The sequence below is a fragment of the Erithacus rubecula genome (assembly GCF_903797595.1).
Source record: "Erithacus rubecula genome assembly, chromosome: 3".
Lineage (NCBI taxonomy): Eukaryota > Metazoa > Chordata > Aves > Passeriformes > Muscicapidae > Erithacus > Erithacus rubecula.
In genome coordinates this window covers 117,055,611-117,080,181 of record NC_136689.1, presented here as the reverse complement: position 1 = coordinate 117,080,181, position 24,571 = coordinate 117,055,611, and the positions used below count along the sequence as shown (strand labels likewise).

The 24,571-nt window shown below is 37.0% G+C and overlaps 1 protein-coding gene across 1 annotated transcript; it reads left to right on the top strand.

Moving 5' to 3' along the window:
* Positions 1-2,330: 2,330 nt before the first annotated feature.
* Positions 2,331-24,076, top strand: LOC306799038 (ATPase family AAA domain-containing protein 2-like; the record flags this gene model as incomplete). Its single annotated transcript, XM_079299554.1, has 22 exons — positions 2,331-2,339; positions 4,739-4,787; positions 5,644-5,722; positions 6,672-6,767; positions 7,709-7,802; positions 7,989-8,104; positions 9,327-9,501; positions 10,112-10,200; positions 10,542-10,701; positions 11,411-11,501; positions 11,596-11,910; positions 12,532-12,637; positions 13,095-13,278; positions 14,688-14,873; positions 16,069-16,204; positions 16,360-16,556; positions 17,746-17,905; positions 18,276-18,398; positions 19,089-19,379; positions 20,078-20,208; positions 22,238-22,366; positions 23,807-24,076. 22 exons carry the CDS (start codon positions 2,331-2,333, stop codon positions 23,843-23,845), a joined length of 2,955 nt encoding a protein of 984 aa, XP_079155680.1. The 3' UTR covers positions 23,846-24,076.
* Positions 24,077-24,571: the final 495 nt, after the last annotated feature.

Genomic DNA, 24,571 nt, shown 5'->3' with positions numbered 1-24,571 from the left:
CAAGATTCAATCTGTAATTTCATTCAATATTGCTATTGGAATAAACTTTTCTCTTGCTATTTAAATTTAAAATAATCTCAGGACTTTTTTTTGCAGCAGTAACGTTTTAAGAATTTAATTCTGCTGAGTAATCAAAGGAAGGAAGGATTTTGCTGTGACCAATGAGGGATTTATAAATGCAGGTGGTTCTTGGCAGTGCCACAGATTTTCAACCAATCTTTATCAAATAATTTATTCAAACCTGTATTTTAATATGGAGATAAAAGTGAAATTCATAAGGAACAAAAAGTGTATGTGACAATAATATTGTGCTGTAGACCAGATGGTTAGAAAAAGCAAGCATCAGGGGAAGTTGCTCAATTGGATGTGTAATTCTTATATCTGCTTGAGTTTGTTTATGCACTAATTTCATGAACTGTTGAGTACCTAGTGAATACATATGTTTGGGTAATGTATCTGTTAAAGTATCTGTATAATGTATCAGTATCATGTATCTGTATCATGTATCTGTTAAAGTTACAAACTTTGAATTTCAAGATTTAGCGGTTTCAACATACAAGGGAGCTAGAAAGTCCCAATAAAATGTAATATGAAATAAAGTGCACTCATGTATTCATTCATGCCATGTTGTAGAAACAAAGGAATATAGCCAGAATTATTCACTGACTTTGAATGCCATAGACCTGGTATTCTGTAGTAATTTAATAACTTTAGACTGCCTATAGTTCTCTAGAATTCTGCAGCAAATGAGGAATTGGCTACCTCACATTTAGTGTCTAATGCAACATAAACTGTTCATTTATTCCCAGATCTAAGTGAGATTGGGATCTTCTGAAAAAGCCCTCTCATTAAATGACCTGGAAAGGTATTCATACAGCTGAGTTGAATTAACATTATAAAAGCAATCTCAGATATTTCTGATCTCCTGAGTGAGTCAGTGATGTTCTCTTAATGCAGCCTTTCTTTTGCATGAGTATTTTTGAATGTGAAATCACAACGAAGCAAATACAGAATTAAATTTATAGACTTCTTATTGTTGCTGTATCATTCCAGATTTTCAAACACTAATTGTAAAGAACAGAACTCAGTATTTTAGCTAATGTTAACTACTGTAGTAGTTTCAGTATTGCAGGTTGTTTCAGTGATACTAGTGGGTCTCAGCTGCTTTCCTACTTGAACATACCTCAGAAAATACCTCAGAAAATACTGTATAGAAATGTCACTTTTAGTTCTAGAATACATCAGACATTAATTTAAATCTTTAATTAATTTTTTACCTGTGACTTATTAATTCTTTTAATTCATACTTGCATATTTTATAAGTTCAAACACACAACAAATAAAATGTGGATACTTTTTTCAATACTGTACTGGACCAGTTTGACATGTAATCTCCCTAGCTATTTTTTTTGTTTCCTATAATTTTGTGTGTATGTCTGCATTACCTTCCTTATCTCCTTTATCTCCTTAAAAGCACACCTTAAAAAAAGAAATTATTATCAGTTCTATTTTAAAAAATACTTGTAGTTATACATCATGCTAGCTGTGTGTTGACTGCTTTACAAAAAAAACCCCAAAAAACTAGGCAAAACCCAACCACTGTACAGAAGAAAAAAATTAATTCTTCAAAAAAAAAAAAAAAAAGGAACAGCTAATAAGAAACTAATCAATAAATAATTAGAAGTGAATAGCAGAATTATTGCAAATTCATTTGTGTTTATGGAAAGTAATCTCTGTTGGGTCTGGCTGATACAGAGTTCATTTTCCCACAGCAGCCCTCAGAGTGCTGGGCTCTGTGTTGGTAGCAAGAAATGCACTGGTAACACACCTGTGCTTTGCTGCTGCTGAGCTACACAAAATTTAGCTTCTCTTTTTTTGCTTTGGTAAACTGCCTTTTCTCAAGGTACTAGTTGTTCCCTATCTTATTTTCTCTGCCCTGTCACTCAGGGAGTGGCTGGTGGGCACCCGACTTCCAGCCAAGTTCAACCCACTACATAATCCTACAACTACAAACCATCTTTACATTATATTTTCCATAATACTGGTTACTTAAAGGATGAAGAAAATTGGGATTTAGAGGTCTATCCAAGCTCTAGACTTCAATAAAGTTTTACACCACTATAAATCAGTCTATTTTGTTTTGCAATCTTAGAACAAAGTAAGTTGGATTTTTTTTATCATGTAGAGCAACTGCAATGAGCTTTATTAGCAAGCCTTTGTGTTAGGCATAATACTGGCTCAAGACTTTCTTTTGATGTCAGAAGATGTTTTTTTCCTGGCAGCTGGTAAATGCATGCATTGGTTGGGCTGAGACCTCCCCGTGTGCCACTATGTTTAGGGTAAGTCTTTATTGTGAGGGTGATAAGGTTGTCCAGAGAACCTGTGGATGCCCCACCTGTGGAAGTGTTAAGACCATGCTGGATGGGGTTGGGAGCAACCTGGCCTAGTGGAAGGTGTCCCTATCTGTGGCAGGGGTGTCGAAAGAGGGTCGTTAAAGGTCCCTTCTAACCCAGTCATTCCATGATTCTGTGATCACCAAGTGTTGGCATCAGGTGCCCTACACAGTCAAGTCCCACCCAGGGCTTGGGGGTTGGGCGTGATCAAGCTTGGAACTTCGAGGGGGCACTGCCAAGCAACCTGACAAACATTCCATAAATGTTCCACTACAGTTGGTCAGGTAGTGTCTCCTGCTTGTGGCTTGTCTTGAGATTTGCAATTCAAAGACTGTGCACAAGAGGATGGAATTGTCAGGTGCTTCATGTGTAGAGTTTGGACACAGCCAGTGTTTGAATTGGCCACTGGTGTCTTCCTTTTGGGATTGCCAGTTGTAGAGAGATATTCACACCAGAGCGTCTTTTATATGTGGGCTGGTTTCTTGGGAACTGAAATGATCACTTCACGTTGTGACTTTCAGTCGATTTTACTTGCCCTCTAAATTGATCTTCTTGGCCCCAGAATTGCCACCATGTTTAATTAGCTTTTCTTTCATGCTTGAAAATAAATTTATAAGGTCCTGTTGAGTTAAGAAATGGCAGAAAGTTGGAAACAGGCAAAGTGAAGAACTCCTAACATTTCTGCTTATGTGACTTAATTCTCTTTGCCCAAATTAAAGCCCAAATTGATGATGTTTTCTGAAAGGTTTTCAAAGCATATCAGCAGGGAGATACTATTTTTCTCTAGCATATATATTCATGGAAAATCAGCATGAGTCCTTAATTCCAGTTAAGAGAAGATTAAGCAACCATTGTCTGAGGATGGCTGTGAATTAAAGATCACTTAATGCTATAACATTGAGCAACTTATGTGCTGTGAAAAAACTGCCGTAATTTCTATTTATTATCTTCCTATCATCTTCAAAATTCTTTTTTTTTTCCTCCTACATGATATTCTTTTTGTACTGTGTTCAGCAAGAGGGGAAAATTAAATGAAAACAATGTATGTTTGCAAATCCTCTAACACTTGTTTTTAAACCTTTCTATTAAAAAAATGAAACATTTGACCGAATTTTTAAGTAGTGTTGAAAAACTTGGCTCTTGTTTTGTGCACACTATATTAAAATATCAGACTATGTGTGTTGTTTTCATGGGGATTTTTTTGTATTCACCTGTCTTTGCTCTTACATGTCAACTTTGTATATTAGTACTGTAGAAATAGTCTTGCAAAAATAAAGGGATGACACAGAAAAGATACCTTGACAGCAAAGAATGGGAGTCAGTAGGGTGTTCTACTGCACAGGAGAAGTAGATACTAAAGTAATTTACTATTTTTATATATGAATAACATTTCATGTAAAGAAATTGTTTGGTTATAATTTCAATTTAGCTGTAAAAAACTTCTTCCAAAGTATAGTGTAGTCTAAACTAATATTTTATTCATGGTCTCTAATTATAATTTAACATCTTACTATTACAGTCATGCCACAGCTATGTTCTAAAGTGGAGAAAATACCTTCTTCAGAAGACATGAAAGGGCAGTGATATGCTGAAACACATCATAGACTGTGCTTGCTGAATTGCCTTATCATTTTTTAATAGATAAATAAACCCCCCAGCTTTTTACAAATAGCTGTCTCAGGGCTTGGGTTTTGATTCAAATCTTACTGAAAAGTGAATTTACTGATACCTGCTTTATGTGTGTCTGTTCTTGTGCCAGCCTTGCCTGTGAGCTCAGGTATTCCCCTGTCCCAGGCAGAATTCATATTAAAATTTTAGACACCAATCGATCATATTTCCTCTGTCTTGGTTTTGCTCTATTAAATCAAGTTAGTCCACTGTCCTTTTGAATGTCAGGCACTTTGTTTTTTAAACATATCCATATCCTGCTTTCATAGTTGCTTTTGATCAGATATGAATTTCTTTGCGGTTTGTTTCAACCAGAATTGACCATAGTACTTTCTAAATCATCTCTCAAATGCCAGCATGATTTTTTTTTTTTCTGTTAAGAATTTCTTTGCCCTGAGTTTTACCACACTGTTGCATAATTAACCTGTGACTAATTAACAGTCAGTTTTGTATCTGGCCAAGTGTGTAAGTTTCACATCTACTAAACCCTGTTTTAGAGTAGAAATATGTGTGATTAATCCAGGGTTCCAGAGTGGTGTTCCTATTTCCTCTTCCTGTGTGTTAATTTTATCTTTTGCATGTATGGAATGCCTTGAAAATTATACTGTAGAGGCACCAGATATGCTCACAGTTTTTCTGCGTATTTATGTCTGATTTTTCCTGTTTATTTTGATTAGGAAAGTCTGGATATGGAAACAACTGATGAAGGAGCAACTGAAAATCCAGGTAGCATTGTAGGCTAGTAATGTTCTGAATTTCTTTGACTATGCCGTGGCCAAAAGCTTTTTCTTAAGCAATTGACATGGACTGAACTCTGGGATATTTTTTACTGTGTAAAAAAATCTGTGTTTCTCTTGACAGTGCAAGCCATACCCACAGATTTTAGGGCTGCACTGGTAAAGAGCTCATAGGTATTCAGACAAGTCCCAAACCCCAGTGAGTTTCCAAAACATGTGCATGATAAAAGGCTGTGGACAGGAGGGAATACCTATTGTGTAGTGCATTTTGAATATATCATTATTTGCAACAGTACTTCAGGAGTTTAATGGTGTACACAGTAATTTCATGTTAAGGAAGTGAGGCAAAAGGAAAAAAAGCTTTGCTTTGTTGAGTGCTATCAAGACACATTGGAAAGTAGGTTACAGATACAGTTTTTCTTAAGAGCTAATTTCTTGCATGGAAGCAAGATTTTTCAAATGGAAATACATGCACACACTCAACTTTAAATTTCTTACTTTCATTCTGCCAGTAACTTTTCTTAAACATCTGTATCTTGTCGATATTCTGTTAATTTTTCCTTTTTAGGATCCTTATTGTTTTCCAGTAAAAAATGACCTATGTAACCTTGAAAGAATAGTAATTAAAGAGAATTTATAATCTTACTGATGTATTTTACATTTCTCCTTAAAAATCAGCTTCAGGTTTTTTTACTTCTACTGTGCACTGATTAACCCCTGCCTGCTTTGAAACTTCCTTAAAATTTAGAGATGGGTGATACACATCCTATTTTCTGCCTCTTTGACTATCCCACTTTATCTTAAACTTGTTTGTGACATTATTCGAAATTCTTTGCTTTCAACAGAAACCAGAAAATGTGAGACAGATTCTTCAGTCCAATCTTTATCTGTCTCAGAGAAAGATTCATGCAAAGGGAATAAAAGGTTTGTGTATTGTTAAGTGATAATTTTTCTTTCTCAATAGTGCTGTCACATGACTCAGTGCTTTCAAGGGGTTTGGGATTGGTGGCAACAACAAATAAATTAGTATTATTACTGTGGTAGTCTGAGAGTATAAAGGAAACAAACACTGGCAGGGGCTGGCCATTCTTTTTACTAGCCATCAAATCTAATTTGAAAATGATGTATTTATGGTTACTGATAAGGTGTTGATGAGGGTTGTGGCCAATATTGTGTAGCTGAAATTCATTTGTTCTGGAGCTGAGGCCTGAATCTCCCTCTGAAAACCTTGGAATATTTAATCTTGAGAGATGACAGTTATTTTCTTAAAACCTAGGGCAGTGTAGTTAGAGGGAGAGCCTGTATGGGAGTTTTAATGAATTTTTTAATAAATCTCATGTCTCTTTGGAATCAGTTCATGTTTCTGTATGAAGCTATCCTTAAATGAGAACAATGTTAAATGAAAATCTAATTTATGCATTGCAGTAGTATTGACAAAGGGGTGCCAGGTCTGCTAAACAGAGCACAGAGAATGGCTTTCCTTACTAGATAGGAACACTTTGTTTCTGATTTCAAGGATGTTTTAACATCCTTGTTTAAAAATTTAAGTTTAAAGTTAAAAATGTTGATATTTCACAGGGTGGCTACATAATACTAAGTGAAACTCAGTTTGTGTGTCTGAGAGAGAGACTGGACAAATGAAGTAACTTGATTAAGAAATTTCTTTGCAAACTGGTGAAGAATTTTATCTTCCTAAAAACAATCAAATATTGCTGACACAAGGAAAATCACATAATGTACTTTAAAACCAGATAAAATGTCCAGTGACCTGAAAACTTACTGCATTGCAAAGTAAACTCTGAGATAGTGTTCACTTAAATTTTGTTATTACTCAGAGTGCATTTTGATTTTTGACTTGTTTGAATGTTTGCAGACAGAGATATGGAGTCCTCAGCAGCGATTCACTTTTCTCTTCTGATGATGATGATGAGGATTTTGAAGTACAGAGGAAGAAGAGAAATTCAAGGAGGTTAATGAAATTAGAGAATAGGGGAGGGAGGAGTGTACATGGGAGGACTTTGCATATGCCTAACTATGAAGTGTTGCCATCTTCATCTTGTACCCTTTCTAAATTTGGGCAGTATTTCATCATACCTGTTGGTATTGACAACTGTAATTGGAGTCTCTAAAACTGGATTTTTAGAATTGGCTTTTAAAAAGAAATTTTATTTCTAGGTGAGAATGGGAGGAAGTGTAGAGATACACACTTTGATGTATTTTCTTGATGTAAAACTTCACTGCTTCTGTGCTTTACCATTGCTTTTTAAAAACAAAAACCACTATAAGAGAAAATGTTATATGTAGGGGAAATAGATTTTGTTACATAACAAATACTGTGTAAATGCTATTACTAATTCAATAACAGTCTAACAAGTGAGTTTTCAGCCTGCCATCTTTCTGATGTGTATCTTCTGGTACACACATTCCAAAGTCCTTAGGAAAGCCCAGGAGTCATGGACAACCTTTAAAATGTTAATATCCACTGAAATAAGTGTTACTGGGCTGTAACTTTGTGAAGGTAAAAGCTAAAACTCTTTGAAGGATGTCAGTATGTTTGGGAAGGGGAGGAATTCTTCCATCATACTAATCAAAGTCAGTCCATGGTCTCCACATACAGAATAATTGTTCTGAGCTTGTATTCCTATATGTGCTGTGTTGACTGGCTTAGATATTAATAAGTGCTATTGTTAAAATAATTAACTCAGTTGAATGTCTGAAGTGACCATTTGCCTTTATCTACTCATAACCATTAAATGCAAATGAATATTTAACTATTTAGGAAGTTCATGTTGATTTATAAGGTCTTCTGCATTCATTTCCTATCATTAGAAAATCAAAAATCTTCTATCTATGCATTCTAAGTTAGAAAGCACCTTTTTTCCTCAATTCATGTCAGATTCTTCTGGTCAGCTTTCAGAAGTGTGCCTCAAAAGGAGTTGACAAGGACACTATGAAAATTGGAGGAAGTCTGGCTAGTGTGGAGCAATTGCAAATAGATGGTTCAGTAAGTATTTTTGATTCCTTGTGGCAGTGAGACATTTGCAATGTTTATGAAAGCTCCCAGTAGTGGGCCATCTATAACTCCCTGGTTTTACAGTTTTCTCTCAAGCAATCCAGCTTCTCATGGAACTTTATCAAGGCTGCAGCTTTCTTTAACATCTAAAATGTGTTCTGTTGGCTTCATCTTTAGGTACAGTTTGATGGCGTGGGTGGTCTTTCTGACCACATTGCATCTTTAAAAGAGATGGTCATTTTTCCATTGCTTTATCCTGAAATCTTTGAGAGTTTGAAAATTGAACCTCCAAGGTAACAGACACTGTTTTAAACTCTTAAGTTCTAATTTACCTATTTTCAGGAGAATTGAACTGGGGCATCAATATGTTTTCATGCTTCAAAATCCTCAGCAGTGTTGATTTATTTATTAATAGTAGTAAAACGTGATTAAAAAAAAAAAAAAAAAAGGTAGAATCCAGTTTATGTGTAGGCCCAAAGATCTTCTGTGTGGTGAGACGTTCCTTTCCAAGTGTCTTTCAAAAGCAGAGTTGGGGACATTTTCTTTAAAGCTCTATGTGGAAGTGGACTTTATTGGTTTGTAAGCAGAAAGTGCTTTGTACTGGAAATCAAATGTTTAGCAGAAGTCCACGTCTCTTCTTTTCAAGTTCTCAAGTATCAGTTTACAGCTGATCAGATATGCAACTAGAAACTTGCAGTGGTTGTGTGTTTGAGCTAAAATAGGAATCTGTCCTATCTTTACATAAATAAGTAGCTCCTGTGTTACAAAAAAAAATCAGTGATTTAATTGTTGGCTTTATATATTCTTTCTCAACAAAACTCAATCATGGCATATTGAACTCAGACCTAGAATTCTTTGCCTTCAGTAATCTTAAAAGTATTTCAAAATAGAAAATATTTCTGTGCTTTGCTTCTTAATTTGTTGAAATTCTTCTTTGAAGCAACAGTGTATTGGCTTTTCTAGTTGATGTAAATGCAGAAATGCAGAATATCTTTCCAGCTTTTAAATACTTCTTCCTTTATCCCCAGCAAAGGGAAACGTATTCCAGTAACTCAAAGCTTTTTAAAAGAGAATTAAATATTTCTCTATAAAATCTTGCCTTATATGAAAAGAAAAAGGAATATGGAGTGCACCATTGAAAAATGAACTGATGATTCCTACGTTAACCTAGTTTCAGATTCTGCATTGGAAGTTTGTTCTTGTTTGGCACCAATCATCCTTGCTAGACTGTCAGAAGTTTTCAAAGTGTCGTGTTTGGTATGCTGCAAGTTTTTATCAAGGTTTTGTATTTCTGCATTATCCTCTTTACTGATTTTGTTTGCTGCCTTAGAGAACTGTGTAGGAACATTTTGAATTTTCTCATACTTCAACTGTTCTGCTGTTTTATCCATGAGGTGTTTTGTTTAGGAGTGCAGAGTTGTGTGTTTTATGGATGGTGTTTTCAATAGGTGTTTTTCCATGTTTTAATGTTTTTTTTCTTATGTGAATTTTTTAATTGATTTTTTTAAATTGCAGAGGCTGTCTATTCTATGGTCCATCAGGAACAGGAAAGACACTGCTTGCTCGTGCACTTGCAAATGAATGCAGTCAGGGTGACATGAGAGTAACCTTTTTTATGAGAAAAGGTGCTGAGTGCCTGAGTAAATGGATAGGAGAATCTGAACGACAGCTTCGTTTGTTATTTGAGGAGGTATGTGTTCTGTCTGAGTTGGAATTAAATTTCTATGGTCTACAACATGTTTTGTCAGCTCCTTTTACTGAAATGGGATTGCCATCATTTCCTTATTCAGTAAAGTTTTAGGGACTTGAAATCTTGGGATGTATTGTGAAAGATTAGGAAAGGAAGTAAGAAAATCCTGCAAAGCATCACCATTACTACCCCCTCTCCCTCAAAACAACAAACCAAACAATCTCCCAAAAAGTCACAAAAAATGTTTCAAGAAGTAAGAGGTGGTGGCTTAAGATCAGAGGGAAAGAGATCCAGGCTGAAAGCATGGTCTTTTAAACTGGTAACAGAGGTTGCTTCCAGAAGCTGTAACTTAGCTAAGTCTTATCTCTGTTCTTGTGGTTGCCAGGTAGATGTAAAAAATGCTGGTGTAGTTTTGTTTCTTGTCACCCAGTCTCCTTGGGTTGACATAGGCTGCTGTCTTTCGTTACTTGTGCCACTTTATTCTGTTAGCTCAATTAACAGAGTCTGAAAAATCTAGTTTGTGCTTTTCCAACCATGATGTTTTTAATGCATTTTCTCTTTCAAATAGGGCTGTTTTCCTGATGTCACTATTCCTGTGTTTTCATTGTAGGCCTACCAGATGCGACCTTCAATTATTTTCTTTGACGAGATTGATGCTCTGGCTCCTGTACGGTCTGATAAACAAGACCAAATTCATAGGTAGGACATATTTTATATCTACATAGAAGCTGTTTGATCTTTGTGAAAAAAACATGGCAACTTATTTCACTTCAAGTGATGCATTCATTTTACTGAAAATTAAATATTCCTTGCAAATGAATCTCAAAGATTTTTAAACAGTAATTGAAAACAATTTGCTGGGCTTGATATCAGCAAAAGGTCAGTGTTACTTTATCTGTATTTTATTATGAATTAAAATGTCTTTTGCTAAACAGCATCTCATCAATAAAAACTTATCCTTTTTGAGTGATGATTGGACAAGGTTATGTGTAAAGAAAATTTACTAAGCTTGTGAATAAAAAACCATACTTTTCTGTTAGCTCTGTCGTGGGGACACTTCTGGCACTTATGGATGGCTTAGCCAGCAGAGGAGAGGTTGTGGTAATAGGAGCCACCAACAGACTGGATTCTATAGATCCTGCTTTACGAAGACCTGGGCGCTTTGAACGAGAATTCCGCTTCAGTTTGCCAAACAAAGAGGTCAGGGCTTCCACTCAACCGTACAATTCTGTGGCAATATAAAAATGGGTATTTAACACCAAAAAATACTGAAGGGGGGGAGATGGCGTGCAAAACTAGAGACCTCTTTATGAATTTTCTCTCTGGCTATCTCTGATATTTTTTTATCACTTCTTGGAAAAGTGAAAAAGAGGCTTATTGGATTGAAAGCTAGTAAAAGTGCACAAACATTTTTCTTCAGTTTTCATCTGCTCTCAGGAACAGGAGATGAGGTGCCATTAAAAAGGTCTATTATATGATTCCCTACTGTGGTAGAATTCTAGAAATCTGCCATGATTAATCTGTGTATCAAGAAATACTTAATGAAATTTTGCTAAATTTGAGAGAATTTTCTTTGATGAAAAAATCTCTGTTTGCAGATCAGGATTTTACGGTGGTTTTTTTTTCTTCAGGATCGTTAGGTCTCACACTTGGGAAAACTAACTTTTATGGAAGATATAAATGCTTTTTACTTTACTTCAGCCCCCAGCAAGAGTTTAATGTAACAAGTTGAGAATTATTAAATTTCCTGCTTGAAGAAGCAGACAGCGTACTAATAACTGACCTTTAAAATACTAAAAGGTTTAGCAGATAAGAAAATTATTTTTACTGGTATAAGGAGTTTTGTGGGTTTGTGTTGTTGTTCTTTTGAGAAAAAACTTAGGGCAAACTGAAATGCCACTGTTTCCAGGCAAGAAAAGAAATTTTCAAAATTCACACACGAGACTGGAACCCGCAGCCATCAGACAACTTAATTGAAGAGCTGGCTGAAGAATGTGTTGGTGAGTTTGAAAACAGTGCTGGTTACTTCATGTGCCTTGAGATCCTATTTTGTCTGACATTGACATAACATTTGATTCTTGTTTTGTTTGTTAGGATACTGTGGTGCTGATATTAAGGCCTTATGTGCTGAAACTGGTCTCTGTGCTTTGAGGCATCGCTATCCTCAGCTATATGAAAGCAGAGAGAGACTGCAGATAAACATGGATTCAGTTAAAATAAAAGCAAGTGATTTTTCCATGGCCATGCAGAAGACTGTTCCAGCTTCACGGAGGGTTGTGCCTTCCCCTGGGCGACCGCTATCAGCTATTTCAAAGCCACTGTTACAAAACACACTGGAAAGGATTTTACAAACCTTGCAGAGAGTGTTTCCCCATGCTGAGCTTGCACTAAAGAAGGACCAGCAGCAAGGTATAATATCTACATCCACTTCTTTAAAAATCTGCTGGAGCAAAAGCTTGTGATCTGTGCAATTCTCTTCATTTGTTGTGCAATCAACATACACAAATGTACTCAGTTCTGCTGGCAGCACAATTTTATACCTTGTGTGTGCACTATGCACTGTGGGAGCTGTGAGTGACTTGCAAAAACAGTAGAGAACTATAGCTTCTTTACTGGAGCACCCTGTTTCTGAGCTAATATCACATTTATCACTTGCAGAGAGGAATCTAAGTTTTAAAGTATTAGCTCCTTTTTTCAAATAAATGCTTAAAGTAGGAGAAATGTTTTTCAGGTGTCTGGGAACAATGTAAGTTTTTCCTAACCATCTTTATTTTAAGGAGAAAAACTCATAAGATTTGTCAACAGGGAGATAATAGCAATGCAAATCATGGGACATAGGACAGCTTTGTAGAGACTTGTGCATTCTCCTTTGATTTGTGCTAGAATGAACTCTTCAGAAAACAGCATTCAAATGATGAAATACAAGAGAAGTGTTTTCCAGCACCGATTTTGAAGGTGTAATGATGCAACAGAGAGATGGACTATATAAGAAAGTTAAGCAACCTCTATTCTCTTTAAATCCCACTTTAGGTAATTATGTGGTTGACAACGATGAGGAATCACCATCAACCTCTGAAGAGAAGCCGACTCATAAAATGCTTGATCTCGAAAAGGTAGAATTCCGCACTTTCAGCAGGTACATTTGTCCCTTTTGTGGCTCTGTTTAAGACAGCTGAGTGTGTAAAATGTTTTAGTATGAGGGATGCCAGATGAAGGAGTTGAGACTCTGTGTGTGGGATGATTGATATTTCCCAGATGAAAGTGTGAAGGTTGTACTGGTTACTTCTGCTCTGAGTACGCTGCCCTGACCATCAAACTGAACTGTTGTATGAGTATTTGGCTGGACAGTCCTACTGTGGATTTAAGAGCTGTTAGTTAACCCAGCTAAAAGACTAGCAGACATGCTGGAGACTGGCAGGATTTCTAGCAGAGGTAGACTATCAGCTTGTGAGAAAGTAGGTTTTGATAGTCTTCCTGTTCACAGACTAGCTAATTACTTTGTGAAACAGAGAAAGTATTTACAGAACAAAGTGTGTCTGAAAAAATTTCCTTATTCATCACTCATTTTTAAACTTGTTTTCTTCTTATTGCAGTAGAAATCCTCGTGACCAGCCAACATCTTACAGGCCACGGTTCTTACTGATTGAAGAGTCAGGATCTGGTCAAGCTTCTGATTTGGCAGCTGCAGTAATACATTCCCTGGAAAAGTTTCCAGTTTATTCACTAGATATACCAACTTTGTTTGCTAGCACATCACCAGATGAAACATGTGTACAGGTAGCTTTTTTTCTTGTTAGTCTCACAGATTAGTGAAATAAGCAAAAATCATTGTCAATATAAGTGGCCTGATTAAAATGTGCTGTTTTGTTTACTTATGTCTGAAAATCCACTTTTCCAATGGAATGATAAGAATTTTATACATAGCCATGTTTCCCATTTGAAATGTAACAGGAAGAATATTACTAGCAGCTCAGAAAGATGGGAAGTTCTGCTAATTAAACCTCACTCTGTGGCAAGAAATCCTGCTGGTCTCCTGGGATTTAGAAAGTTGTTTTTGTTGCTTCTTAAGACTGTGCTACCAGTAGATGGCTCTGCATCAACCTGACAGCATATCAATTCACAATATCTAGCCTCTTTTTAAATTATATTTGTAGGGCAGCCAAGCTTTTGAGGAAAATAATTTTTTTTGTTTGTTTAAGGTTTTTTTTACATATACATATACAGCTTTTACTGCTGCAGTACATGCACCAAAAGTGTTAAAATTCATGGAATACTTAGATTTGTATGATGTTGAGATTTCATTAATTAGGAAAAGTAAATTAAGTACTTTAAGTACTGTTTTTTTTACTTTTGGGTAGTAAATCCACTTTGTTTTTTAATATCACTGTATTAAGATATTTTGATCTCTAGTAGCAGTATTTGAGAACTGTACAAGTTAGGACAGACACATTATGTGACTGGATACTCATTTGTTGCATAGGAGGAACAAATCCTTTGCAGATTGTTAATCTGAAATGGTGCATGGAGAAGTTTATTGTGTGGAAGGATGGTTCCACTTCCCTCATGCAGTAGTTGCATGTTCTCTTCTGTGATTGAGGTGGCATCTGTAATCAGTGGCTTGTGGTTTTATGAAGCCACCTTTGGTAATGAGAGGCAGGGAGTGATTTAGCTCTTCAGACTGTCCAAGGACTGGCCACCTCTTACAAAATGTGCTTGAAGATGGGAATTACAGCCAGGCATCTTGTGCTGTGTTAGCCCTCATCTTTTCACAGGCGTTTGTTCTGACTGTGCACCAGTCTGAATTGGGTGTGTCCCTTCTGAACTGGAAACGGTGTAGCTGCAGTTGTGTAGTGATTTCTCTGGGCAAATATACCTTGCTGAAGAGTTAGCTTTGGGTTTTTTTTTTTTCAGGCACACCACTGCATTGGCTGAGTTCTTAGTCTCTTTAGGAGTTATACCTAAGCACTTTTGAAATCAGGCAGAGATTCAAGTCTGTTTCTGATAGAAATGTCTATATTTGAGTGAAAGTGAAAATTTTACCTGATTATTAAGGAGCAATTTATCAATTTGTCTTGATGTCTTGCCTTTATCCCTCCTACTTAATAAGATAGTTTGACTGATATGTAGTTATTTAGTAGTCTGTTCTACATTATGTAGTTTTCTTATCCAAGCTTTCATTTTACCAGTTGATGCGAGAAGCTCAAAGATCAGCACCGAGTATCATTTATGTCCCACAAATCCCTTCATGGTGGGAGACTGCTGGACCTACGCTGAGATCTGTTTTTACAACACTTCTTCAGAGCATCCCAAGGTTTGCTCCAGTGTTACTCCTTGCAACATCTAATGAGCAACTGAGAGATCTCCCAGAAGAGGTATTTCAGTCGATACTTTTCTTCCTTCATTACTCAATTTCTTGTTAATTTATAATTCCCTGAAGCATTAGAGTTACGTGCCACTCAAGCAAATTCATTGTTGTTACTCAGGCATCCAAACTCATTCCCTTAAAATTTGCTTAGACAAAACAATGCTGAAAGCATTTGCCTGAAGGGTTTTCTGAGTAGAGATTGACTTTGACCCAACTTTTTCTCCCTTCTCACATACTCAAGCTTATTAGACAGATGTATGGACTTGCTTTAGACAATGGTTTTGGTGGCTTCAAGATGGTTAGGTGTGTCCTTAGCAAAGCATGTGGTGCTTGAAATGTAGCTAGGAAGAAAAAACTGTTTTCTGAAAATATTTTTACTGGAAAGTCAGAGTATGTTTGCTGAAAAAATACAGAGGTTACATTATTGATGGAATTAATTTCAAATTTAAATTATTTTTTAAAAAATTAATTACTTCCTTCACCTGGGCGAAAACTCAAAAAATTAGAAAGCTAAGTTCCAGTTTCTGTTTAAGCAACTCGGAAATAAATATTTAGGTGTATTCTTTAACAAAATTCTTCAAGAGGACATGCTGAGCTTTGTAGATATACAAGACTGTGCATTAAAGGAAGATGTTCAGAATGTAAATACGTTGCTCTGATCATTTTTCTTACGTAACATAAGCTTTCATACTGTTAATAAGTGTCTTCTAAAATAAGGATTGAAATCCTTTCCATGCTTTTTGGTAGTAGAAGTAGAAAAATGGAATACAACTTGAAAGTATTCAAATTGAGACACTTCATTTAAATTAATTAAAAATAAAATTAGAGAAAGCCCAAACACCATTTGCCATTTTCCCTCTGTAGCTGCCGTCAAGATTCAACTCAAAGAGCAGCAAGGCATGTAAATGCAAAATAAGCAGCCAAGGGTATGGTGAATCCCCAGTCACCCCTTTCTCAGTTATTTATCATACAGTTTCCTCCTGAAGCTTAAAATCTAAAAGGTGATCCTTAGAGAAGGCATTTTAAATTGCCATGCTATAAAAACACAGTCTTTTGAGGCCACAAAGGTAACTTTTCTTTGATGGTCTTATCCAGATAAGTATTCAGTTTAATTCAGAGATCTACTCATCTTTTTTTGAACAAAATGTAAAAAATTTGCATGGCCTTATTTAACTGAAGTATATTTTCTCTTCATGCTTTAGGTAAAAGCATTTTTTAATAATGAATATGAAGAAGTTTTCAAAATCCCACGTCCTACCTGGGCTGAGAGAAGACATTTCTTTGAGGACTTAGTTATGAAGCAAGCTGCTCAACCTCCTGCTTTAAAAAACAACACAAGTGAGGAGGATACTCTACATATAAAAATTTGCTAACTCTAGATTAATATCTTATACAGTATTCACTTTGATGATAATTTTATATAAATAATTTTTCATGTGCTTGTAGATGAGTCCCATCAATTAACTGTTTAACAATTTTCTGATTTAATTAAGCTTGCCAGACTTTGGAAGTGCTGCCTGTAGCACCACCACCCCAGCCTCGAAAGCTGACAGAGGAAGAAATAAGACGGGTGGAACAGCAGGAAGAGGACACGTTGCGTGAACTCAGGATTTACTTAAGAAATGTGGCTGAAAGACTTGTCATAGACAAACGTTTCAAAGCATTTACAAAGCCCATTGACCCAGAGGAGGTTAGTATTCACTTATAATGCCATTATAACTATGTGTATTCATAATTCCTCTGTGTTTTTGTTTCTTGGTGTTTTTGTGCTCTTTCTGGGAAGGTTTGTCTTTGATGTTAGAAATGTACTATTCTGATTTTCCAAGAAGGATGTGAATTTTGCTTTTACTTGATTCCTTAAAGCTCTCAAATGTTTATTATTTGAGTATTCACTGAAAACTCTATGTTCTATCTAAAAGGTCTTTAAAACTTTAAAATATTTCAGTTAGAAGGAATCTACAAGGATGATCTAGTCCAAGTGCCAGTTACACCAAATGCCAACACAATTTGCCCATGGAAGGGTTTTGATACATAGGTGTGTTGCAGCAGAGAGATCACTTTATATTTAGAAGAAGTACCTATAGGGTTGTTTTAATAAAGTCTAAAACTCTTTGATTAACTGTCAATAGTTTCTGTGAGAACAGGAGTAGAAGCAGCAGTTTGTCAAGTAAATTTCAGATGCTATTCTCAGTTTCATCTAGGGTTTTTCTCAGTCATAATCAGCCATAAGGATTGCATAGTTTTCTCCCATACACCTACCACTGAATTTACTGTCTAAGTCTAAACCAGAGGCATGTACTTCCAAGTCAGTTGTAGTTTTAAGATAGCCTTGCATTTCAGCCAAGTCCCACTCAATTGTCTTTTCCTTTCCTTGTAGTTTCCAAGATGTGAATAACCTACAAACACATAAATGTCCTCATCTAAAGTAGTCATTATGCTCCTTTTAAGCTCTGAGTAAAGAAATCAACATCTTTATGACCAATTATCTCATTCTTGAGTAGCTGCTTAGCACAGGTGCTTCAAAGGTGCAAATCCTACGGATGTTTTCTTGCTGCCAACAACAAAGAGACTCCAGAGTGACATTACTGAGAAATGTTTCTCTGCTGTGATTTTCTGAAAGGAAGTGAAATGAATCCCACCCGTTCTCCTCTCTGCTCCACACATGCTTCTGACCACCCTGCTTCTTTTTCCCCCTTCTGGTCTGTCTCTTCAATGACACCTGAAATACCTTTTCAATTTCCAAGAAGCTGATTGGCTATTTTCTGCATCTTTGAAGGTGTTATAAATATTTGGGCCTCTTAAGAAGTTCTTTATTTGACTTTATGAAAATGATTAATTTTTGTAGCTTAAATCTCTGAGCATTCATATTTAATTTGTAGGCATCCAATTGCAAGGACACTGTTAAACAGCCCATGGACCTCTCTACAGTTCTTTCCAAGATTGACATGCACCAGTACCTAACTGCAAGAGATTTTCTTAAGGACATCGACCTAATCCGTAGCAATGCCTTACAGTACAACCCCAAAAAAGGACATGCAGGTAAGGGTATATTTTTTATCCCTAATTTGGAAAAATTTCAGGTGTATAAATGGATAGATTTTGTCTGTGGAAATTTAGTAATCCCACAGCGGTTATGGGATCAGATAATTTTAAATTACCCCATTAGATAATTTTAAACAACCCCAGAAAGCATTTCTTGCCAGGTTGTAAATGTATGCATTACATATATTGTTTAAGTATGGAATTGTGATAGATGTCTTCATTGGTAAATACTGCTTTCTTAAAATAATTAGCTCTTCTGTTTTTATTCTGAAAATACTGACTGAGATAACCTTTCAGAACCTTCCTATGAAAAAAGAAAAATCATTCTAATTGTTGAAAATGCTCAGTTCTTGCTGTAAATTTTCAGGTAATCTCCTGAAGCACAAAGCTTGTTCTTTGAGTGATACTGCATATTCCATAGTAAGGCATGAAATGGATGAAAATTTTGAGCGACGCTGCCAAAAAATTAAAGAATCTTGTAAGGAAAGAGGTACGCTGAGAATTTTAAAACTTGTCTCATGCTTTGTAACCAGCCACACAAGACACAGTTCTTTGCTCTGGGGATGTAAAAAAGCAGACCCAAAGTATAATGAAAAATGGAAGATGCCTGTAGTACCTGTGGACACCAGTACCTCCTGCTCTAATGGCATGTTGCATTTTATTCAGACTTTCTTGGAGAAGGTGCTAAAGTCACTGCTACATTCTCTGTTCCTGTGGCCTAAAAGCAGGTTCCTGTGATGCTTGGTTCTTCATGCCAGAGGCATTGAATTTTTCATTATGCTGCTTCAAACTGTGGGGTAAATCCTGAGGTCATTCATTCAGTATGGTTATGAAGTTGAAATGCACGCTGGCTGCATGGCATTGTAGGAGCCTGGCCTTGATGGGCCAACTGACATTTAATGGCACCTACATCTTCAATTCCAAAACATTGGCTGTGGCTGTTTTGAATATTCAGGTAGTTTTCAGTTACATGAAGCAGTGTTTTCCCCTTCTCTGCCTGTAATATATCTAATAGAGAACTGATCTCGTTAACTTGTAACCTTTTCTCTAGGCAAATTTAGGGAGATGGTACTGAAGCTGCTGTGGTTGTTTTCCTTGCAAGATGCTGCTGCTGTGTTTTGAAGAAAGAAATGCTTTGGGAATGTTTTGGATTACTTTTTTTTTTTGTATCTCTTTGTAGATAAGTCAAAAAGAAAATGCACAATGAAGGAAGACTCTTCAAGTATTGCAGTAAGAAGGGAGAATTTTCAGTTTGCATTCTCCCAGCACAGTCCTATGGAAGATGATGAAAATGTACTTCAAGGACAACAGAAAAATGGGACAGAAAATGAAAGTGAGAGAGTGACCCTTGTGGGTAAATCCTCTACTGAAGAAAAGAGTGTCATGCTTGCTGAATGTTCAGACCTAAGTGAGGACAGTGAAATGCCAGATTGCCAAATAGCCAGAACTTCTGAAGATGCAGGTTCAAATGGTAAGTGAATAGTCAGACAGGTAATTTAGCTCCTTTTTGTTCTTGAGGAGGATTACACTTTTTATTAGGTTTTAGCCTTCTTGAATTTCATTCTGTTACTTCTATTGTGTCTCTCTCAAATCAACACACAGTGTTCCTTGCATAATGATGCTACTCCTCTAGTTATGCTGGCTACAGTCATGGTTTTCTGCAGTGGCTGTATTTTTTGATTCTGCAGTTTGTTTTTCAACTGGTACTGAATTTTACAAGTATCTTCCTAGTAATGAGCAGCATAAGTGTAAACTGTACTGCTGTACTTAAAGTAGTGTGGACTCAGAGACCCCTGTGGAATAGAAGAATTATGTCCTAATGTTGAAAATGTAAGATGTGTTGATGTGTTTCCTAACCTAAAATACTTCTTTTTTAGATCATGTTTGGCCTTTTTTAACTTCAGCTTTACTGTGCAGTGCTGTAGTGGCAGCATGAATGAATATTTTTTCTTAACTTTACCCTACCTTTTTTATCTAGTGCTTTTTCTCATGTACTGAGTTCCTAGTTCTACAGAGCAGCACTAGAAAGATAGAAGTCAAGCATTTCTAGATAAATTGCTAACAGTTCCTCTCTGTTATTGCAGAGGGATACTGTTTTCCAGGTACAGGATACTTCACTGATACTGTATTCCAGATAAAGAAAAATCCTGATTTTAAAAATGTGTGTAGTTTCAGATTCACAAGTACATCATACAGCTTGTGTGAGACATTCTCAGGTAGATGAGCAACTGCAAGTATGTGACGAGAAAGCAAAGGAAATTCACCCATGGGAAGTTTCTGTGGATTACTCTGAGCTCAGAGTAAGTCTAATTTCAATTTTGTTAGTACTGACATAGGATGTTTTCTTGCTACCTGTATGGTTTTCAGTTAAGTCACTTGTTAACCAATGCCAATTCAAACAATCTGTGAGAGGGATAAACAGCCTGTGAAATAATTCAGCCTTTAATGACTGTTGTTTCCACAGCTGGTGTAGATGGCTGATGTTGCTTTTGGTGAACTGACTTCTAGGAGACTATTCTCTTCCTAATTTTCAATGCAAAAGGGTTTGTTAAATTTTAAGATAGTTCACTGACAACCTGCTGCTACTGTTGTTTGGCAGTTTTTATGATGGACTGGGGAGATGGATGTTTTGGCTTGCTGTTTGCATGTTTTCATTAATTAGGAACTGGAAAAGGACCTTGTGTTTTAGCTGTGATGACTTCAAACCTGATATTAGAAGGTTAACCAAAAGATCATCCTGGATAAAATACTAATATCTGCTTTTCTCAAGTACTTTCAAAATTCAGTACTAGAATTTTGCATCCATACAATTATAGTGTTACATGAATTTTCCAGTCCCTGTAGGACAGAAATTGTTATCCTAGTGTGTAGTTGGGGAAAGGATCAAATATGGGCCTATCTGCAGAGGGAAAAAGAGGTTGCTTTGCATGAACTGGAGAAAGTAGAAGAATGACCTGCCCTTCAGGGGATTTAGCCACAAGAAAAATTCAGGAAATTGCTTGGTTGAAGTCCTGGAGGCTGGTCAAAGCAGAGGAAGCTACTGTTTACTTGCCATGATGAGAAAGGAAGTACTGCTTGACTGTCTCCATTGGGTGGGGAGAAAATCCCCTTTGGTAAAAGGGCTCACCAGCACAATTTCTATCACATTTTTAAGTGTTGATTGGAACGGTAGAGATTAAATTAACTTTCCAAGATGGCTTCCTAAGGAAGCAAATTTCAGGGGGTTGTGTTGTTCATGTCTGCTTGTATATTTAAATAAACTACATAGGTTTTTCTAGAATCAGGATGCTAATGGCATGTAATCTGAAGTTATTGCCTATTGGCTGGAGAAGTGGTAGGGTAGAGCCCTTACAGATATTTCTGTTCATATGTGTTTCAGCTGTGAGGAGAGAGCTACAGTCATGGAACACATGATTTAGAAGACATTTCTTTAACATGTGTGTCACTGGAACTCACTGCTTGTACCAGAGAGCTCCTCCAAAATGGAGCTGCTTGGCTTTGTGTGGGGGTTTTGTTTGGTTGATTTTGTTTGTTTTTTGGGGGTTTCTTTTGGATGTGTGTTCATTTATTTGCTCGATATTAGGCATAGAACTCAAATCTTGCAGTAGCTGGTCAAAGGGAGGCTGAGTCTGATGGCAAGCAGTTGTGAGGCAGTAATATTTTGTTTGCTGCTCTCTTCAGCTACCTTTGTACAACCTCTCACAACACACAGCTACTGAACAGCCCCAGCAGTGCTGCTGCTGACTTGTTAGTGTTGCTTTCCCCAGATTACACATTCTCATTTTTGCTAACACAAAGAACTGTGTGAGAGATTGGTAATTTCTTATGGGCTGCTCTGGTGGTTAATCCACTCTTGAGTTGGAAGGTAGGAGCTGACTGTTGTTAGTCACGGTACAGATTTGGCTAATGGGTAGAAGTGAGCACCTAAGGATGCTTCTGTTTCCATCTGGCACAGCTCTGTCTGGAAGATCTGTAGGCTTGTTTCTGAAAACACGTTTTCCAGGGCCCTGTATTGCATTTCTAATGAAATGCAGCCATGACTTCCCTGTGGCAGCTGCTCTGTAACAAAGTGGATCGTGTCATTCCCTGCTGTACTAGAAGCAGGTGATTGGCAGTTATGATCACTGATATCATATAGTGATGAGTAAGAAAATACTGTCTGAAATGTAAACCTTTTCTCTGATGTGTGGAATATTAATTTACCTCCTCCAGTTAAATCTTTTGAGATATTTAATTTGTTTTCTGTAGTGCTACTTCTACATAACAATATAAGAAAGTAAGATGTATCTTTTGCTACTCTGAATTGTAGTTTGCATTTTTTTGCTTCAGCAAGTGCTGGATTCGGTCGTTGCGGCAACTGAGAATTTCAGTATATCTCGCATGGAAAGACTATATGCTCTTCTTAGCCAGTGCATTTACCAACATCGGGAGGATGATGACAAAACTGAATTAGTGAAGGTACATTTTTTGTCTTTTAGTCCTTTCTAACACATCCTATTGTACATGTGTGTGCATGTTATGTGTCATGTGTGCACTGTGAACTTCACACTTATTTGGCATTAGTCTTTACAGCTCAGCTGCCTGTTTCACAAGGCTTCCATTTCAGTCTGGAAAACATTTATCCATATTGCAAAACCATTGTTGTATGTAGCACAATTGTTGGCAGCTTCAGCAGGAAAAGGCTTGAAGACAATGGGTCCCCCACTCAGGCCTCTCAAACCAGTTAACCTCAGTCTGTCAATAGTCTTCTCCAGAAGCCTTTCAGGGGTGGGAGGCTGTGAACAGAGGGTGCATTTCTCAATGTGTCACTTCCTCTTTCTCCCCTTGCAGGCAGGCACACATAGTAATGCTTGTATAGTTGTCATTCCATTCTTGAACAGAAATTAAGTACGAAGCATAACAAGAACTTGAGACTTTTTTCTAGTCTTACCAGACTTTCTTTTCAACTAGCATGGCCCAAGCATCTTTAATTTGACAAATCGGGAGTGTTCTGCCTATGACAGTTTGTTAATGAGCCAATTTCTCTAATCTTTGCCTCTAAGAGAGGATTTCTGAGTTGTCAGAACTAAGCAGAAATCTTCCACAGGCACCCATGGTCCCAGTTGGGCATTTCCAGTATTGAGTTCATTAAGATCGGTTGGATATTCAGTCTTCAGCTTCAAGGCCCCTGAAGCCATTTGTCTTTCAGGTGCTTGTGCCTGAGAACAGATAAAATTCTTTGTCTCTCAGTCTGCCTTAAAAAAAATGAGCAAGCCTATTCTCTTTGGCCCTGGTCATCTCAATCTCTTCTTCCACAGCTGAGGGTTAGAACAGACTCTGGTCTAATTGTGCAGCCATTCCTGAGAAATGCACCCACCCTTCTCTCATCTAGCATAGTGATGTGGTTTAATATGAAAAGGGACCTGCTTATGTTATCTCAGTGCTTTTGAGTTTTTGTGACTGGACTTGATTTTTTGGTTTGTTTTCTACTTCTACCTTAACCAAAAACCATCTCCTCTTCAGAGTACTTGCATGAGTTGGTCAGGAGCAACCTCTGCTGTATGAAGAGAGAGACTTTAACAAGCACTTGATCAGAATGCAGAAAAGAACAGCTCCAGCTTTTAGTTGTGGCTCTTTGGGAACTGCTTCTTTTCTCATTTTTGAAACCATCATTGATAAAGATCCATAGTCTCATAATACAGATTCCTTCAGTCTCTCTTGCCTGCTCCGTATTTTGGGTGCCTAAGGATTTGTTTGAAGCTAATGGGTCTAGAAAAATGTGATAGCACATGAATTGGATAAATATTACTAACAATTTTATGTATCAACAGACTCTCAATTCTTTTGATGAAGAAGCAAACAAGGTTCTCTTGCTTGCATTCACACTGTGACTCCTAATTTGTCTTTTTTTCTTGTCAGGCAATGAAGAAAGAAATTGCAATGTTAAGTTATCTGTGATACTTGACTTCAGCCTATTCTAATGTTGATGTACTTCTCCCAGATGGAAAAATTATGTTTAATGGGTCAGCAATTGCAGCAACTATCAGACAAAGGATAGAAGAAAGAAACTTTTACAATATGAAGGAGACCATATATAACCTCCACTCTGACTATGGACCATCCCCTTGCACGCTGGGTGAAAGAGCACATTTCAAGACAATGTTTTCTTTCCATGGAAACAGCATGAAATTCTTCTAGAGGGTCCTGATTCTGAGTCCTGATGTTGTCACAAAGCTTCCAAATATTTTTGTCACTGTAAGACGTGGAAACTGATTTTTTTTTTTCCTTTAACTTTTCCCCCTAATTTCTTGTGAAGAGAAGTGAGCTGGGAGGTTCTGGGTTCTCCACTTTGGATGCAGCAACCCTGTTTGTGTGTTGATTGGAGAATGAGATGCTGGAAAGCACTGCCACAGAAAAGGACCTGGGTCCTTGTTGATGCTTAAATCTCAGTCAGCAGAGCCCTGGCAGCCAGAAGGGCCAGCTATGTCCTGGGGTGCATCAGGCACCATTGCCAGCTGGGCAAGGGAGGGGATTGTCCTGCTCTGAAGCAGCCTCACCTTGAGTCATGTGTGCAGCATTGAGCTCCTGATTATAAAAAAGACATTAAACTATTAGAGAGTGTCCAAAATAGAACAACCAAAATGGTTATGGGCCTTGAGGGGAAGCTGTATGTGGAGTGGCTGA